The sequence below is a fragment of the Mycteria americana genome, chromosome 12, assembly GCF_035582795.1.
Source record: "Mycteria americana isolate JAX WOST 10 ecotype Jacksonville Zoo and Gardens chromosome 12, USCA_MyAme_1.0, whole genome shotgun sequence".
NCBI lineage: Eukaryota > Metazoa > Chordata > Aves > Ciconiiformes > Ciconiidae > Mycteria > Mycteria americana.
Genome location: NC_134376.1, coordinates 13026743 through 13046007, shown reverse-complemented (window position 1 = coordinate 13046007; position 19265 = coordinate 13026743). Strand labels below are relative to the sequence as shown.

Below are 19265 nucleotides of genomic sequence, written 5' to 3'. Positions count from 1 at the left end.
AACTGAAGAAAACATCTTTAACTTTTAGGTCTTTTAATTGCACATTTTCAGGATTTTTGATGTAATGCTAACCTTAAGAAGAATTGTTTTTATAGGATGAGTGGTCTTACAGCATATCGTAACTGTTTATTTTACTAGTTAGTAACTATTAGAAGGATGTACATCAGAAACTTGTCTTTACTTTAGATATAAATTGAGAAAAATGTGGCAGAATTGCATGCAAGCAATTGGAAACGAGATCTTTATGCTTTGACAGCCCTCTCCAAACATCGTTGCATTTTGATTTAGGTAAACAGTCTGTTTGAGAAGGCTTTCCTTAAATGGTGTCAAATAACTGATGATGTATTGTCTACTATGATTTGAAGAAAATACGACAGGATCTACTGTTTAAACTGGCGCATTTAGTAGTCATCTTTGTTGAAATTCTTAAGCAAAAGCTAGATTTGGTCCTAATACTTCTACTTAAAGCCAATAGGTATGAAGCACTTGGGACCAGGTATCCTGTTCGCTGTAATTGTAGAGACCTATTTACACCCTCTATGAAACTTGATGTCCACCCATGCCCCAATCTCACCAGCATTTTCACAAAGAAATTTTTTTCCAGGAAGAGCTTCTATGTTTTATCTTCCTGTGGTTTGGAGGGGAGGGGGATTACTGTTGCTTGTTTATTTGCCAAAATAATATGTATATTTTTTATATGTATTATGTATATATATAACTTTCTTATAGCAGTTAAATTCCTTAAAGAAATGTAAGCAAACTTCTTTATTGGGAAGAAAATTTGCCTACATCTATTCATTCGTTAACCTTTCTGAGTTATGGTTATACCTCTTATATGTAGTTGCATCAGTCACTTTTAATGCAAAACTAAAAATGCAAAAGAGCTTGCAATAACTGTTTGTTAAAAATATCAAATTTTAGTGGGTGTTTTTTTTTGGTTTTGTTTTTTTTAGAAATAGAGATGGTAATCATGGAGAGGTGTAAACTGTCAGAATTGTCTATCTCTACTGTGACAGAACAGAATACAACAGATGAAGAAAAGAGTGCAGCTGCCTCTGGGAGTGAGATAACAAACTGGAACAGGTATAAAGGAACTGTAGTGTATTTTGCTGGATTGCTTCCTTACTTGCCCTCCCATTAACTCTCTCACTTCTCTTAAGGGATGTTTCAAATCTGCCTCCAATTAAAATTACAGGGGTTCTTGTGGATCACAAATAAGTGAGGCAACAGAAAAATGGGATATGGCTTCTCTGCTGGTCAGTTTCAGAAATGGTCCTGTTCCTTTGTAAAGTTTGTGCTTTCCTTTATGGCAATTGTGATGCCTTAAGTTGGTAAAGTTAAATTAAAGAATATTAACACAATAAAACCAGAATATAAATGTTTTCATTCCAGAATTTTCTAAACCTCTAAATTAAGCCAGAAGAAGTTTTCGTATGGATATTTATGGTCACATCTGTCAACTGTGTATACACCTATAGGGAAAAAACAAGGAAAATTCCTCAGTTCAGGGCTGAATTTTGCAGAATTTTAGTAGTAGTAGTTACGAATACACCCTACTAACCTATGTACTGTTTCCAAGGTCCATTAGTATATCTTAGGATTATTGAAAACTTCTCTTGGAAATGCAGTTTTTAAGTGTTTCTGGGAGCAGAAATAGCCCTGACTTCAAAATTTAAACTTAGATGTATTAAATACCCATAAGACACTTCTCAGTAAGAATTTTTCGTTCTTGTTATTAGAATGCTGGAAGGAAAGAAGCCGCAGGTGCCATCTCTGACACAAAAGTAATTGTGAATTTTTCCCCTGGGGAAATGCACATGTTCAATAGTATTTCAAATTTATTTTTAAACTTGGGAAATGCTGCCTGGTATTCCCAGAATTTCGTTCTGTTTCTATTGTAGCTTAGATTACATTAATTAATAAAGATAACATTTAATTTCATTGTAAAAATGAAATTGAAGCTTGACTTGAACTGGCTTTAAAATACATTGTTCTATATTATTGATATTTTGACTAAAGTATGTGCCAAATGGCTTTTAGAAAGAAATTGGCAATGACTGCATTGAATACTAAAGCAACTAGGATGCTCAGGTCTTGAAAAGTGCAAAATACTTACATGTGAGATGCCAATGCATTTGGCAAATGTCTGCATTTCAGGACTCTTGATCTGCAGATGTGATCTGACATCTTTACATCTTTTGCAGGATGTGATCCTGCATCTTTACTAAAAATAAACAGCATCAAAGAATGGGCAGAGCTAAAAATATTTTTAAAATAAGGACAGATTAATTTTGTACATGAATTTTGTACATGAATTTTTGGAAATATAGGTGGATAAGCTGCTATAGCTTAAGCTTTTGTGTTATTCTATATGCCAAATGTAATATTTGAGACAGTAGCTAAATCTCTCAAGAAATTTGCTTGAGTGTGCATAGCTTCTTTCCTACACTGATTTGAATCACTGAGTCTTGTGGGTAAGGTGAGCCATGTGGTAGTGGAAAACGCAGTGATCTTTTACTCCATGTTTGAAGTGGGAGAAACTTCCATAACTGGAATAATCATTAAGGATTGTGTTGATAGTGATTCCTAATGTGTTGCAGTCTTCAATTGTGGACACACTCCACAAGAATAAATAATCCAAAGAATACTTGTATGGCATTTGATCTGTTTCTTCTATCAAGTCACTAGTAAAAGGCTAGTAAAGGAAGAAAATGCTTACAGAGTTAAGAAATAAATTTGAAAATACTTACCATACAGCCTTTAATATTAAAAGTGGTTTTTGAAAATTGTTCAGTAGTTGTTGAAAAATAAATGGAAAACAGCACAGTTTGCAGTTAAAAATCTGTAGCTGTAAAAGGTAAGTGAAGTTTTCAATTCCCTTAGCCCTTTTACTACTGTGAAGAACATAAAAGAGAAAGTTTAAGTATTTTTGGTGTAATCTTATTTTGATGTGCCTCAGTACTGCAAAGTTTAAGCCTAAAGGTTTGTTTTAAATTAACTTGCTTTTATGATACGTTACAGAGCAAAGTTTTTTTCCAGAATGCAAAACCTTCATGCCATGTTGTGCCTTCTGTTGCTGCTTTCTTACAGCTGAAGTGTTTCTGGGTCTATCATATATTTAGTCTATATTAGGACCTGTTGATGAGTGGGATTCCTAGAAGTTGTTTCAGCTTCAGATTATTGCGATTGAGACTTTGATAATGCAGATAGATAGATGCTGTGAAGAAGCATCTGGAATGAAAATTATTTCTCTCACTGGTGTAATAATCTTTTTTTAAAGTCATGCAATTTCATAAATCTAAGTAGTATGTGGGGGGAAAACGATGAAAAATGCATTAAAGATTACAGAAGTCGTTTAAGACCATGGAATATTGGTGTTAATGCAACAGCTGCTGGTATTTCTGCAGCTTTGACCTCCTAAAACATTGGTTTTAATAAAAGAAATATTACTTTGATATCATAGGTCAGTTTTTAGGGTAATTACCGTCTTTTGTTGGTCTGACAGCAGACCTAGTGTTATCTAGCGTTTAAGTATTTTAGTAATTTTGAACCTGGATATCTTGGTCCCCTTTCTTATTTAGACTTTGAAGCTGAACTCCCTTCACTGTGTGTAAAGCACCCTGTTTCAGGATGTCATGAGGCTTGTAGGGCTTGTTTGATGCTTAAGAAGACTGAAGGCACTCTTGGTTTATTTTTAACATTGCTAATTCTTTAGGCTGTTTTTGCTTGAATCGTTACGTTCTTTTGAGATCTACAACAGGAACATCATGTGGGAAATTTGGCTTAAGTACTTACAGCAGTGTTGAACTTGGGCAAAGAGGGTTCATAACTCAGTGGCATTTAAGTATATCGTAGAGGATGCTTGTGATCCAGCTTCAGAAATGCACAAACATATGACTGCAATGTCATGAACTGAGCAGAGGAACAGTGTGTTCTGTTATTCTTGTCATAGCCTTGTTTTAGTAAAAGAGAGTGTGTTGTTGAAATGTGCGTGGAGCTGACGGGAAGTGTTAAATTCCTTGTTATGACTTCGATTGAGTGGCTTACTGGGATACATTAACTGTGACCATGAGGGTGCCGCAGGTCTGGAATAGGTATTGAAATATGTTGTGTTCTGATCTTTGGTAACCCTTCTGACCCATAGCTAACAACAGCAATGAGTTTGTACTGCATGCTTCTTGTCTGCTAGGTCTGAAGATAGGAAAATATATTCGTTTTTATGACTTTGGGTGTTATTTTAATGTATTTTATTTGGATGTAATTTAGGTAATGTAAGGAGATTTTTTTTTTTTTTTCCTTTCACTGTTAAAAAAATACTTTGAGGAATTATCCCTTTTCAATCAAGGTTCTAAACTCTCTTCTTCTGGTGACTCTGACACTTCCCTGATTTTTGTTTGTTTGTTTGGTGTGTTTTAGGTTTTGTTTTTTTGTGGGTTTTTTTTTTCTTTTGTTGTTTTGTTTTCTGTCAGGGCCACCTGTGAAAATGGGTTTAATTTCTACTTGTGCTCTGAACTGACTGGATGCAAGCCTGCTTAAGACAAGAAGCCAAGTTGCCTTGCCATCAGGCTTGTGCTAACATCAGCTGAATCTCAGCCATATCTGATCTGTCCAAATGGTTTCTGGATTAAATTGACTTTTCTGGTCTATTCAGGGTACAGGTGAAGGGTGAACTTGGCACTGTTTGTAGCTTCCTGTATATGTGTCATAGGTCACACATGCTTAAACCCAGGAAAACAAAGCTTATCTGCAGTCCAAAGCTTTCTTTTTTCCATTCAAATGCTCCCTCCTTGTTAATTTTTCTTTTCTATAACTGTTCGATGGTGAAGTTTTTGACAGTTCGTTTTAGAATAACCTAGCTTCCTCCAAACTTTTGGTGAAAACTGCTTTCTTGTAATAGTAAAAGCTTTCCAACTCCATTTAGTACATGAGTTTTAAGGTAGTCTTTTTTTTTAATGCAACAGTGATAGCAGCTCCTTGAATTTACTTATGTATACACTTAAAACAAACTGTACAATGCTTCTGCATAAATACTGAATGTGCTACAAACAACCCAGTAAATGTGTGAACAGTCAATTATTGGGAAAGTATTATGTAACAAATCCTGTTAAAACATCAGAATTAATGTCAGAATGTAAATACAAGGCTTGGCTGTAATCTGAGTACTCTTAAACAGGTTAATTTTTGTTTAATGCCTGAAAATGTGCATTACTGTAAATTTGCCTCTTCCATTAGCTACATGTAGAACAAGATAGTTACTCATTTCTCTGTAGATATGGTCTTTTTCTTCTTAACTGTTTTAAAATTACTCTTTTCCACAGGCCTTTTCTTGATATGGTCTATAATGCACTGGACTGTGCTGAAGATGATTACTATGCCCTCTTTGTGCTCTGTCTTCTATATGCAATGTCACACAACAAAGGTAAGCAATTTTTGCTTTTTCCAGAGGAAACTAAATGAGACACATGGTTTTAGACAGGCACGATCTGTTTGTAACTTGTGTTTATGCATGCCTTAAATGGTGAGAAATTCTTTATATGGGGGAGGCAGAAATAAGTATGCTGTAAGTAAAAACAGTTGCTAAGTATCACGTTTTTAAGAATGATGTGGTAGAAAGCTTTGTGAACGTCAGATAACTTCCCTTCCATAGGTTTCTTAGAATTGGAATAAGATTATGGTGTTTCATTTTTAATATCTTCATTTCAGTTGAAGCCCACTATATTCAATCTACATATATATGGGATCCAATTCTTTCCCACTTTGCATGTACTGTGATTGCTTTGCTACATGTAAGTCAAATATAAAATGTAAAACTCGTCCTCATATGTTAAAATTAAATCTTTGTATACTTTAAACATATAGATAATGCACAAGGCCTGAGAATCAGATGTGATTATGGAAGTCATGTATTGTCTATTTCTATCCAGCTTTGACAGTCCTTCGGTAATTCTTTTTGTACTATGCAATTCCTCAACAGTGTTCTGATCCATTTTACCATAATTTATTGAAAGCTTGTATAAGTTGTCGGTGTTCTATGCCGTAATACATCTTGCAAGTCTCCCAAGGAGGCTGGACTATTTTATAAACTAGCAAAACTATGTTAAATGTGTACTTCATTATAATTCAGACAGTATGAGAATATGCAACCTTTTCTAAGGGTTGATTATGGTTAGCTTTTTGCTGTTTATCTTTGTGTGCATTTTAAATAGATTCCTTATGGAGCAATAATGTAAACATCTCATACATGTGAATAATCATGTGTTTCAGGAATCGAGAACTGAATTTAAGCTATTTTCTGCCTATGAGGATAGTTTCTATAACATATTAGTAATTTAAATTAATCAACTGCTACAGTAAACTGAGCAAAAGAGCATCAGGTGTGATGGCATGATTAAAAGTAAGGATTCTGTTCTATCTTTAGGGTACCTCTAATGGGCAAGTAGAGTGGAAATGAGTCTTGAGGCAGCTAGCTCAGCTAAGCCCCTCCTGTTCTCCTCCATCCTCTTGATGTCTTTATCTTTTTCCAGGAATGAAGGAATGCTTCTCTGAGATCATAATTTGCAGACAATTTCAGGGCTTTCACAGTCTCTTATGACAAGAGACAATAACACAACTAATATCACCAGAGATAGCACCACAGCTTTGCCTTGCTCTAGCCCTCTCTGACTTGCATCTCTGATTTCCCACCCCGCCTGCAACCAGTATACTTCTTCCAGAAACTGTCTTTCACTGAGGGACTTCTGAGCATTACTGTGCTAAAACCCCTCATGTCAGAGATGAATTCTCCTCTTAAAATTCATTAGTTGAAGCCGTGAATAGCCAAAATCATTAGTTGTAGCTGTTGTAGCTTCAGAGAGTCCCCAGAAGTCTTTCAATGTCATTGTAAGCCTGCACTTAAGGGTTGTATTTCTTAAGAATTCTTCTATTTAAGACCATAGTCCTTCAGTCCACTGTATTTGCTTTCAGTGTAATTAGTCACTCTTCAATATCCTGTTCCCAGAAAAAAAGTCTGATATCCTCTCTTGTTTTAAAGATGATTTGCTTACATCTCTAGTATTGCTTTAAACAGTGAGGAATGCAGCAGATGCAACCTCTTGCTGCTTAGTTTCAGCGATCTCTGTGCTGTTTATTTTTCACCCAATATCCAGGGTTACCAAGAGAAATACAACGGGCAGTGAAATATCTACCTTTTAAGAGACTAAAAGTATCCTGGCCCTAAAACTGGATATACCTTTTATGCATTTAAAGGGTCAAAATCTACACTTCATTCTTTGGTGGTCACATTAGTCCTCTCTAAATGAAAAATTCTTTAGGCTATACTCATTGGCTTTCCTTGTCAACAATTTACAATAGCCTGTTGCTCTTCGGAAGCTATTTTCCTTTCTCACCCTATCGTTGACCCTAGATCTTACGTGCTAGACAGATAATGACATCCAGTTTTGGTCTTCACTGTCTTTCACCAACCCACTCCTCTTGTGCCCTGCAATAGACTGCTTTCAGCGTTGGGGGCCACAGAATCAGTGCCTCTGTGTCTTGAAGAGGAGAGGTTTTACAAGCTGCTGATTTAGTGCCCGTGTTTGATGCAAGAGTGGAATGTTCTTTAAAAGCTCGGGAGCTGTACAGCTGCTCCTTTCTACACCAAATTCAGTATCAGTCATGGAAGGTGCCTCAGGATTGAGCTGGAGCCAATGTTTGTATCTGAATTCAGATATATAATGCAAGAGATGTGTCTGCTTACAGACTTTCTCAAGGTATGGGTCAATGATCCTTTTCTTTTGCAAAAGGGCATGAAGGTCACTCTCCAAACATGGAGAGGCCAAGTTGTTTCCCCAGTTTCAGGGGGTAATAAATCTTTAGGAGTTGTGTGTCTAGGATTTGATTATCTATTTACTGTCTATCTGACAGAGATGATAAATGCTCTAGTGAGCACTTGAATCAGTTCAAACAAACAGGCAATGAATTGGAAATTTAGGATGATTTCTTGTGACGGAATGCAACACAAGCTTGTCCTCTCTACACCACAGGAAAATGAGTTGCAGTTTTCTATTTCAGTATATTGACTGTTTCAGATATGTTTCTGATTCTCTAGCTGATCTGTTTGAATTTCACTTCCCCCCCCCATCCTACTCATTCTGGCACTGTGGAGAAGGCTACAACAGAACACATTCAAGAAAATCTGAATTGCCCTAGCTTAACCAAGAACTTTGGTTTCAGGCCTTGCTTCTAAGGGAGCAGCGTTCTCAGTCTCTGTCATTAAATGTAGACACCCTATTGAGGCTTTTGATCGTGACTCAAAAGCCTCCGCCCCGCCCGCCCGGCCCGGCCCTGCAGGGGACCCAGCGGCGGCGGGAGACGGAGGTGGAGCGGGACGGGCAGGGCCCTCCCGGGGCGGCCGCTGCCGCCATGGCCGCTGTCTGGCAGCAGGTGCTCGCCGTGGATGCCAGGTACGCTGCCTACCGCACACCCCGCTGGCCCCAGTTCCGGGCGCAGTACGTGCGCCGTCGTAGCCAGCTGCTGCGGGAGCAAGCACAGGGGGGGACACTGGAGGGGGGTACCCGGCGCTGGTACCTGCGGGTACGCACCCGCCTGCTGGCCCAGCGCTACGGGGCCCTGTCCGAGCAGAGCAGCTGCCGCGCCCACAGCAGCAGCGCTCTCCATGCCAGCCGCACCACCCTCGACCGCATGGAGGACTTTGAGGAGGACCCGCGGGTGTTTTTATCTTTTTCTTTGCTGGCGGGGAAGAAGACCAGCCTGGCTGACTAGAGAGCTCTGGCTCGAACTGAGGAGAAAGAGGAGAGTCTAGGACCTCTGGAAGAAGGGGCGGGCAACTCAGGAGGACTACAAAGGTGTAGCGAGGCTGTGCAGGGAGAAAATTAGAAGGGCCAAAGCTGAGCTAGAGCTCAATCTGGCTGCTGCTGTAAAAGACAACAAAAAACACTTCTTCAAATACATTAGCAGCAAAAGGAGAGGTAAGGAGAATCTCCAGCCCCTAGTAGATGGGGGAGGGAACACAGTGACCAAGGATGAGGAAAAGGTTGAGGTACTTAATGCCTTCTTTGCCTCAGTCTTTATTAGCAGGGCCGACTGTTCTATGGGTACCCAGCCCCTGGAATTGGAAGATAGGGATGGGGACCAGACTGGAGCCCCCATAATCCAGGGGGAAATGGTGAGTGACCTGCTGCACCACTTAGACACTCACAAGTCTATGGGGCCTGATGAGATCCACCCGAGAGTGTTGAAGGAGCTGGCAGAAGAGCTCACCAAGCCCCTTTCCATCATTTACCAGCAGTCCTGGCTAAGTGGGGAAGTCCCTGCTGACTGGAGATTAGCGAATGTGACACCCATCTTCAAGAAGGGCCGGAAGGAGGACCCGGGGAACTACAGGCCTGTCAGCCTGACCTCGGTGCCGGGGAAGCTGATGGAGCAGATCATCCTGAGTGCCATCACACGGCATGTAGAGAATAACCAAGGGATCAAGCCCAGCCAGCATGGGTTCAGGAAAGGCAGGTCCTGCTTGACCAACCTGATCTCCTTCTATGACAAGGTGACCCGCCTAGTGGATGAGGGAAAGGCTGTGGATGTTGTCTATTTAGACTTCAGTAAAGCCTTTGACACGGTCTCCCACAGCATTCTCCTGGAGAAACTGGCTGCTCATGGCTTGGACGGGTGTACTCTTCGCTGGGTAAAGAACTGGCTGGACGGCCGGGCCCAAAGAGTGGTGGTGAATGGAGTTTACTCCAGTTGGCGGCCGGTCACAAGTGGTGTTCCCCAGGGCTCTGTGTTGGGGCCAGTTCTGTTTAACATCTTTATCAATGATCTGGATGAAGGGATCGAGTGTACTCTCAGTAAGTTTGCAGATGACACCAAGTTGTGTGGGAGTGTTGATCTGCTGGAGGGTAGGAAGGCTCTGCAGAGGGACCTGGACAGCCTGGATCAATGGGCCGAGGTCAATTGTATGAGGTTCAACAAGGCCAAGTGCAAGGTCCTGCACTTGGGCCACAGCAACCCCATGCAACGCTACAGGCTTGGGGAAGAGTGGCTGGAAAGCTGCCTGGCAGAGAAGGACCTGGGGGTGTTTGTTGACAGCTGCCTGAATATGAGCCAGCAGTGTGCCCAGGTGGCCAAGAAAGCCAATGGCATCCTGGCTTGTATCAAAAATAGCGTGGCCAGCAGGACTAGGGCAGTGATTGTGCCCCTGTACTCGGCCCTGGTGAGGCCGCACCTCGAATGCTGTGTTCAGTTTTGGGTCCCCCGCTACAAGAGAGACATTGAGGTGCTGGAGCGTGTCCAGAGAAGGGCAACGAAGCTGGTGAAGGGTCTGGAGCACAAGTCTGATGAGGAGCGGCTGAGGGACCTGGGACTGTTTAGCCTGGAGAAGCGGAGGCTGAGGGGAGACCTTATCGCTCTCTTCAACTACCTGAAAGGAGGTTGTAGAGAGGTGGGGGTCGGTCTCTTCTCCCAGGTAACAAGTGATAGGACAAGAGGAAATGGCCTCAAGTTGCGCCAGGGGAGGTTTAGACTGGATATTAGGAAATTTTTCTTCACCGAGAGGGTTATCAAGCATTGGAACAGGCTGCCCAGGGAAGTGGTTGAGTCGCCATCCCTGGAGGTATTTAAAAGACATTTGGATGAGGTGCTTAGGGACATGGTGTAGTGGTGGTTTTGGCAGTGTTAGGTTTATGGTTGGACTCGATGATCTTAAAGGTCTTTTCCAACCTATATGATTCTGTGATTCTGTGTGATTCTGTGACTCCTTCCATTTGGATATGGAGTCTGCATTTTGCACCATGTTCTTGAATGAGTTTAAAGAAAATGTGCTTGGTTTTCACCAGCAAGAAATATCTGTGTGAATGGGAAGAACCCCAAGAGGTATATGTATGCAGCTAAATAGATTTGTTGCAAATTGTATCTGAGAGATCTTTAATCCCAGAAGGAGCCCTTCATATATGTTTCTAGAGCATGTACTGTATCTCAAGAATGCAGAACTGTGCATCCTTGGCAGGCAGAAAACCAAATGAAAGATGCTGAATATCAATTCTTTCACCATGATTTCAATTTGGCCACTTTGTTCAACGCCTGCCTGGTCCTACCTCATTCCTCCCCCATATTTTCTCAGTCTCCTTAATGGTTTTCTGCTGGTTAATGACCACGTCCTTCTGTGAGAGCTTAATCTGCATAGAGAAGTTCTCTAAGAAATGTTACTCATAAGCAGCTTTCCTTTCCAGAAGGAAGACTGTAGCTCTTAAAACTGTTAATTGTGAACACTAATACTCCGATTGCCCTGGTTCCTTAAATGCTTCCTTCCCTTCCACCCATTTCTTCAGTCTCATCATGACAGAGGACATTTGTACCACTGTCATTAATCTTCAAACAGACCTTTATTATTGTTCCAAATACATATTCTTAGTGAAGAAATAAATCGGGTATCACAGATGGCATTGTTATGTAGAGTTAACTACAAGTTCAGGGTTGGAAGAAACTATAAACTGCAATATAGTAATTTTCTGTTTTATGGGGTTGTTTATTACCATTCTTTAGAACAAGGACAGGGAGATCCTCAGCAATCCATAACTATGGTTTGTTCTAAGAGGTCTTACAGTAATCAGTCTATTCTAAGAAATAATTTTGCTATTTTAGAGGAATAGGTTGAAGAAAGATGGGTTTAGTTTCCTTATACAGGAAGTCAGTGAGAATCTGTGACTTGTGTTGAGGAGGGTACTAAATAAGAGGCTACTAGTTACAAAATAAAATTCCTATTTTTTTAGAACATATATGAACTGATCACTTACTACCAAAATGGAATTTAAAATCAGACTTTTGTCTTTTCCCCTTTAGCCTTTATGCTCTTCAGGTGTATGGCATGACTTTTTGATTTGATTTAGATGCGTACAAATAGTCTGAGAATTCCAGATGCAGCAAAATGGTTTGGATGTCACCAACCACTTTGGGATTTGAGTGTCTTCACCCAGTAGGCTCCATTTAAGGCTGAGATACATAAATGTGTTTAGTCTTTCTGTTGTTCCTCCTTTTCCTTGTAATAGAAATTAAAAACTAACTTCCCCAGTTCTGTATTGCTAATTATACTTTTCTGAGAAAACTGCTACGGTCTATACTCCTGTTTTCTAATTTACCTTTCTTCTTTCATCCCCCACAAAAGGAATTGACCCAGTCAAGCTGGAGAGAATTCAACTTCCAGCTCAACATGCTGAAGAGAGAAATTCGTATAATCACGTGCTTGCAGAAGGGCTCATCAGGATAATGAATTATGCTGCACAACCAGGTATCACTTTTTTCCAATATTTGTTTTCTTGCCAAGCTGAAATTTTTGAAGATGAAAAAAAAAAATGCTATCTAGCCTCTTGTCTTTGAGGGGAAAGTGTCTGTTTAGCATGCTCTTCTATGAACAATAAGTAGATACGGTCTGTGAAAGAAAACTATCATGTTTTCCTTGGTTGTTGAGGAACCAGAAACTCTGGATTTCTGCTGAATAGTTGTTTTTTATACTCAGAACTATAGAGGGATCTGTTGTCTTAATTTCTACTTTCTGTGGTTTTGAATAAACAAAAATGATGAGATGTATAGTGATTTCAGCTTAATGTAGGATTTCATCCTAAAAACACGATCTATGGCACCTTTGCTTGTAAAAGTAATTGCAGTGGAAAACTAGTCTTGGAAACTATATAGTACCCTTTTCTTATAGCAGTCCTTTGTCTCTAGAGGTGATAGCAAATTTTCTCATGATCTTTTTTAATCACAGGTTTTATTGTCAGTTCTGAACTGTTTTGCAGAAAGTGTGGGGGGGGGTTTCTTGACATCAACTTTTTTGTGAAATGAGGGATACAAGGCTTAGTGACCTATTCCACGGAAACATGATTTTTGTTCAAGCCGTGGCTCTTCTCCCTGCACTTCCCCTCTTAAAACTTCAAATGAGTAGAACTGGTTTTCCCTGGAAACTGACACACTATTAAATCCCTGATTGTCTGCAGAATAAAATCTAATGTCTGTTTGACTCACAAGACTGATCTACAGAGTATTAACTTGTTATGCTGCTGTGCCAGTAACAGATTAAAGGCACGTTTATATATAAAGAGTTTGTACATACTGCAGAAGGAAAGAGTGCAAGATGAGGAAATACATTTATTTAAACAAAAGCACTTTTGGGGAGGGGTGGAAATAGTGGGGTTTTATTAAGCTTGCTAAATGCTGTATAGAACATCTCCTTCTCTCTTCTTTTTGGGGGTACTGACCTTTGTATCTTTAGTTTCTGGCAGCATAGTGCTAACTTGTGAAATAGTAGATGGGAGTTGGGGTCAAAAGCTAAGATGTCTGTCTCTTGGGTATATTGTCTTAGTATTGATCACTGAGCTCAGACTGTACATTTCTAATACCTTTTTTTTTTTTAAATCCTTCTGAAACTATCAGCTTAAAATCTCAATGCATTCTTTCATTCTCACTCCTCTAGATTCTCACATCCAGGCTGTATCTGAATCCTTTGGACTCTTTTTAAGGAAAAGCTATGCCTTATTAGTATGCTATGTACAAAACTTCCTTTCATCTTGTAACTTTACCCATGCCAAATGCCTGTGATTCTCTTGTAATTTTAAGTGTAATTAAACATGTGCTTCAGATTGATAAAGGCATTGTTTTCGGCTTCTTTTCTAATAGTATTAATCTTTATTGCTGCCTTATTGCATGGTTCTGCTTTAAATTTTCCTCTGCTTTAAATTACTCTTCCAGTTCTTTTTTTTTTTTTTTTTTATGAATATCAGCATTGTAAGCCAGCATCAGCACTCATCCTTGTCAGATAGGGTGTGTATGACAGAGGAGCAAAGTTTATGACAGTTGCAGAGAAGAGTAGAAACATTTAAGAACATTGGGTAATGAGAAGAGCAATACTTAAACTGCTACTGTTTTGTATATCAAAATTTTCTTTTCACAGATGGAAAAATCCGTTTGGCAACTTTAGAACTTGGCTGCCTCTTGCTGAAGCAGCTTGTGTTTTCTAAAAATGGCAGCATCATAAAAGATGTTCACCTTGCTTGCCTTGAGGTAAGTATTTTCTTTTAAATTACCAGTCACGGCATTACTTGTCTTTGAATAAATATAGTTGAATGAATTTGTTTCATTTCTGATTGCAATAAGCATAAATGTGAAATTTGAGTTTCTAGAACATCTTTCCATTGGTGGCTCTGAACAGTGAACATAAAGAATCAATACCCCATGTTCTGTTCTCAACTTTGCTGTTACTTACTATTTAAACTCTAACTTTTCAAGCAGGCTTATGTTTAATTTTCTCTCTGAAATTTGTATGTCATCCATCTCAACAATGTAAAGAAAAGTGCTTTTGAAACTAACAAGCTCGCATAAGCTGTATTTTCATCAGTGCAGGAACTGTGTTCTATCAAATTCTGGGCTGAAGGCTATGAGTATGGGGATATTAATAGACAATGTCTTCTGTATGAGTTTTTGGGTGTTTTTTTAAAATGTGACTTTTGAATAAGTGGTGTATTTACTCCTGAAACACAGTTATTTTATCTTTTCTAGGGTGCAAGGGAAGAAAGTGTTCATCTCCTTCGTCGTTTCTATAAGGTATACATGCAAAATGCTGTAAGAAAAAATCCTTTACGTAATGTGGAATTAGAAGCAAGTTTGCAGCCCAGTCTCTACGTAGTGCCCAAGGCAGCACTTTTTTTAAGATGGGAACTCCGTATTTGTTATAGAGAAGAAAGTGTTTCGTTGGAGGATTCCTGTGCTTTCCTGCCCTTCCTGTACCATGCTGACATATGTCACAAAAAGGCTGTTAGAAGTCTCACAGGGTTTGTACTGGAGGTCAAGTTAGCAGTCATGTGCTTTTGTTGCAACTGCTATGTATTTCATGGAACAGAGCCACACTATTAGAACATTTCTGGGATTTTATCACTGACACTAATATGGAATGTGTTTCTTTTTGGTATTACTTTTAATTTATGTCTTATCTGAAATGACAATCTAAAATTTTACTTAATCTTTTTTTCTTATTGGAGACTCTGCAGCTTTTTGCCCTTTTTTTTTAATTGTAAACAGTGAGAGAAATAAAATTTTTAGCCCTAGGCATTAACTTCTATATGAGGAGCAGTAAATCCATGACAGATTTCAAGTGTCTAAAATAACTTCCTATTTTTGTTAGAATTCTCTTGAGGAATGTTTTCTCAATGTGGCTTACAAAAAATAAGTAGCTTGTTGTGGGTTGACCTTGGCTGGCTGCCAGATGTCCACCCAGCCAGTCTCTCACTCCCCCTCCTCAACAGGATGGAGGGAGAATATAAGATGAAAAAAATCTTATGGTCAAGATAAAGACAGTGAGATCACTTACCCATTACCATCATGGGCAAAACAGACCCAACTTGGTGAAAATTAATTTATTGCCAATTGAAATAAATCTAGATAGTGAGAAACAAAGACAAATTAAAACAACACCTTCCCCCTGCCCCTCCTTTTTCCCAGGCTCAACTTCACTTCTTCATTCCTGACTCTTCTACCTTATAGCTGCTGAGTGGTGCAGGGGTGATGGGAAATGGGGGTTTGGGGTCAGTCCATAACAGTTCATCTCTGCTGCTTCTTTCTCCTCACACTTTTTGTCTGCCCCAGTGTGGGTCCTCTGCTCCATGGGCTGCAGTCCTTCAGGAAAAAAATCTGCTTCAGTGTGGGTCCTCCACAGACTGCAGTTCCTTCAGGGCATATCCACCTGCTCCAATGCTGCAGCGTGGCTGTCTGCTCCACCATGGTCCTCTCCACGGGTTGCAGACAAATCTCTCTCCCTTTCTTAAATGTGTTTTCCCAGAGGTGCCATCAGTGTTGCTGAGGGGCTCAGCTGTGTCCTGCAGTGGGGCTGTTGGAGGTGGCTGGAACTGGCTGCGTCCAGCACAGGGCAGCCCTGGCCTCTCCTCACAGAGGCCCCCGCAGCCCCACTGCCAGGTCCTGGACAGGAACACCCTGTACATAATTAAACAAAAACAAACAAGCATGGCTCCATAGCTATAAGGATTCATGATATGTCCATATCCCTTTTTTTGGAAGGGAGAAGAAATTTTTCTGGATATGTTTGAAGATGAATACCGGAGTATGACAGTAAGTGACATCCCTTCTGCCCTGCCATATCCTCAAACCCAGATATAACACAGGAGCAAGAACAAGTACTTATTGATAACTACTGAGTATGCTGGTATCTTTATTTCTGGGAGTAGAATAGCAAAATGTGGGTGCTTTTTTCTGTCTCTGAGGAGTTGTGTCTACACTTACATAAATAATTTGTGTGAAATTTCACAGCTCGTTATTAAATAAAAGCCTATTACTTTCTGAAAGTGAATATACAAAAATTACTTTATCATGGGAAATGAGACATTGGATTAATTTTTTTTCCTAGTTATTAAACAACGTGAAAATCTTGCTATAACTTTCTGAAGCCCAGCAAGGTTTCAGTTTTGAGTGGTGCCAGTTTACTTACCAGTAGAGAACAGGGTTCTAGCGAGCAAATACAGGGCCTTTGTCTCACCCAGGAGAGAGACTGCCTGCACCACAGTACCGGCTGTGAAAGTTTTAACAGATGACTAAGCTTAATCTCAGACAGCTCATATTTAACCTGTAAACATGTTTTAAAACTAATTATCTGTTTCAATTCTTAGGTTAGAATTTGGATAAAAATAGTTTGGGTAGTCAGTTACAGGTTGTTTTCCACAGTGGTACAGGGATTTAATGAGCAGCCACTAGTTGTCTTTTTGAAAAAGCACAATCTACAGTTGGTGTGTTGCAATAAGTCTTTTAATATGGGAAGCATCTTGCACATCTTACCAACCTAAATAATAGAAGTATTTAGTGAAACATTTATTTTTTTAGTAGTTAAGTATCGCTGTACTTTTAGTTTGAGAAGTGGCACCGATACTAGCATCATTTTTATGTTGCAGGTTCAGTATACCTGTAGGTTTTTCTGTTGTATATTTCTGAGACTGCATTTTTTTTATTTACCGTAAAAGACAGAGCTACACCCTGGAACTTGAACTTGAACTTCCTTAAAGCATATTTATTTGCCTAGCTAGCAAATTACTTGTTGGGCAGGCTGATTTAACTGCTAAGTAACACTGGTGTTGTCTTGTCAGATGAGTTGTGTAAATAACATGGTATAGAGCTTCTACGAAAGCAGAAGTATACTTGCTCTGTCTGAATGAGAAAGAAAGGAGAAAGTTGTGGCTTAACAATAGATGAGAACAAGTTCAGAGGAGCAAGTAAATCGAACACTGTAGTCCTTAGTATTTTTGCTTTCAGCAATGAGTTTCCTTTTTTAACATTCTTCACCTTTATGATGTAAAATGCTGTTCAAACCAGTGTAGACACATGAATTGCATCTGGAGTAGTTATTCACTTGTCAGAAATTTTAGTTCTGTGTTCTCATTTGTTCTCGCTGTCTATGTAGATTTCTGTATCTTTCTACACATTAATTGAATTTGTTAATCCAGTGTTTTAGACACTGAGGATGAATTGTTCTGAGATCAGAAAAATTGGCTAAAGACTATTTTCGAGTTTGTATGTGTGCAAGGCATCAGTTCAAGACTGCACTGTGAAAATCCCGGACCTTGTTTCAGTCTGCTTCTTTTATGTTATCTGACCATGGCAAAGTGGCCAGGAACGCTTCCAGTTACAGTTGGCTATTTTGGAATGCCCACGTGACTGCATTTTTCTTCTATGCAGGATATCATACAAGCTGTGGGAAGGGCTTTTATATGTTTTAGCCATTCCAGCTGGCTTTTTGGCAAAAAGAAGCTCATGTCTCCAGTGCTTGTGTATATAATACAACTTGGATAAAATTGCTCAAAGGTACAGGAGGATAGATATTTCAAACATCATTTATTCATGAAAATAAGCAACCATGTAAGGAAGAGACTCTGTTAGTGGCAAGATTGAAGGGAATTGTCTAGTGTGAAAGTTATCGCATTATTAGAGAGTAGAGAGTTTTTTCAGAGAGAAGATGGTATGGGAAACTGTCTTGTGATTGAAGTAATTACAAATTTGAGTCAACTTAAAATCAAACCTGACAGACTTTGGTTTTTAGTACTCGTGAAATAGCTTTTATTCTCTAATCTTTCAGAGTTTTTTCCTGTGTTTTTCCAGTATGGAAACTTCAACAGTGTGTTAGGGAACAATGAGCAAATATAAAATAGAGATTGCCTGTAGGGAGCCTAAAATAAGAGAGATGGTACCAAAAATTCTCAGAACTCAGAACAATTCCTTCCTTTTAAAATACGCAACCACAAGTTGTATTTGAAAGTAAAGATACAAATGCTTATTGTTCTGTATAGTAATCAATGTTAAAATATTTTTATAGATTAAACCCATGAATGTAGAGTACTTGATGATGGATGCCTCAATCTTGTTGCCTCCAACGGGGACACCACTGACTGGTATTGATTTTGTGAAAAGATTACCTTGTGGAGATGTGGAAAGAACACGAAGAGTGAGTAAGACTATTTTTCTTACATTCGTTCCTGACAGAATGATGCCAAAGGCTTTGAACAGTTCTAGAAATACAAGCATTTTTCCTTGAAAGCTGCTTGATTGGAAGCTTCATCCATAAAATCATAAAGACTTGATGAAGACAGACCTGTGTGTAGACAATATAATATTTACCTGTCCCAGTGGAGAAACTTTTTTTCTACAATTTCTTGTGTCTAGTCAATTCAATATGTTCTTGCAGTGGGGTTTTAATTTTTTAGACCGTGGAGATGTCTACATGAAAAGGCATTTTGATGACACTCATTAATATATTGTCAGTTTCATTTCGTGATCTGATATCTCAGTCTTTCATTATATTCTAATAGTAAGAATCTCCACTGGAAGGCTGGCTGGCTTCATATTGCTTGTTTCTAGACATAGCAAAAAATACAATTCTACGCAGCAGTGTTCATCTTGCTGAAGTAATTCATGATAGAGATCTTGAGAGTGAGGAGAAAAATAGCAAAATATCTATTTTTTTTTTTTATGACTGACACAGTCTGTAGAGGTGATACTGATTTGAATAACAACAACATTATCAGCATTCTTGAGACAATCAGTTCTTGGCCTTTATCTGGCAGTGTCCTATAAGCCTTGCAGTGCCAGTAAGTCTTAAAGATAAATTTCTGCATGACACTATTATTTGAAAAGTGCTGTTCTTCAGGTAGCTTTGCATTTATGTAAGTGTATATGTAAGTATATTCAAATACTCTTGAAGAAAAAACGTATTTTCAGGAGTCTTCTGA

At 39.2% G+C, this 19265-nt stretch overlaps 1 protein-coding gene across 7 annotated transcripts in view; it reads left to right on the top strand.

Annotated features, from left to right (window-relative positions):
• Positions 1-19265, top strand: part of CLEC16A (C-type lectin domain containing 16A) — a 91033-nt gene that overhangs the window by 23937 nt on the left and 47831 nt on the right. For all 7 annotated transcript variants that reach the window (XR_012777662.1, XR_012777663.1, XM_075515519.1 and 4 more), the window contains exons 11-17: positions 954-1083; positions 5319-5419; positions 12155-12277; positions 13937-14046; positions 14542-14586; positions 16054-16104; positions 18353-18481. Coding sequence is in view for 5 of the 7 variants with exons in the window: in XM_075515519.1 (XP_075371634.1) it covers positions 954-1083; positions 5319-5419; positions 12155-12277; positions 13937-14046; positions 14542-14586; positions 16054-16104; positions 18353-18481 (689 nt within the window). In the remaining 2 variants the exon portion in view is untranslated. The remainder of the gene's footprint in view (positions 1-953; positions 1084-5318; positions 5420-12154; positions 12278-13936; positions 14047-14541; positions 14587-16053; positions 16105-18352; positions 18482-19265) is intronic.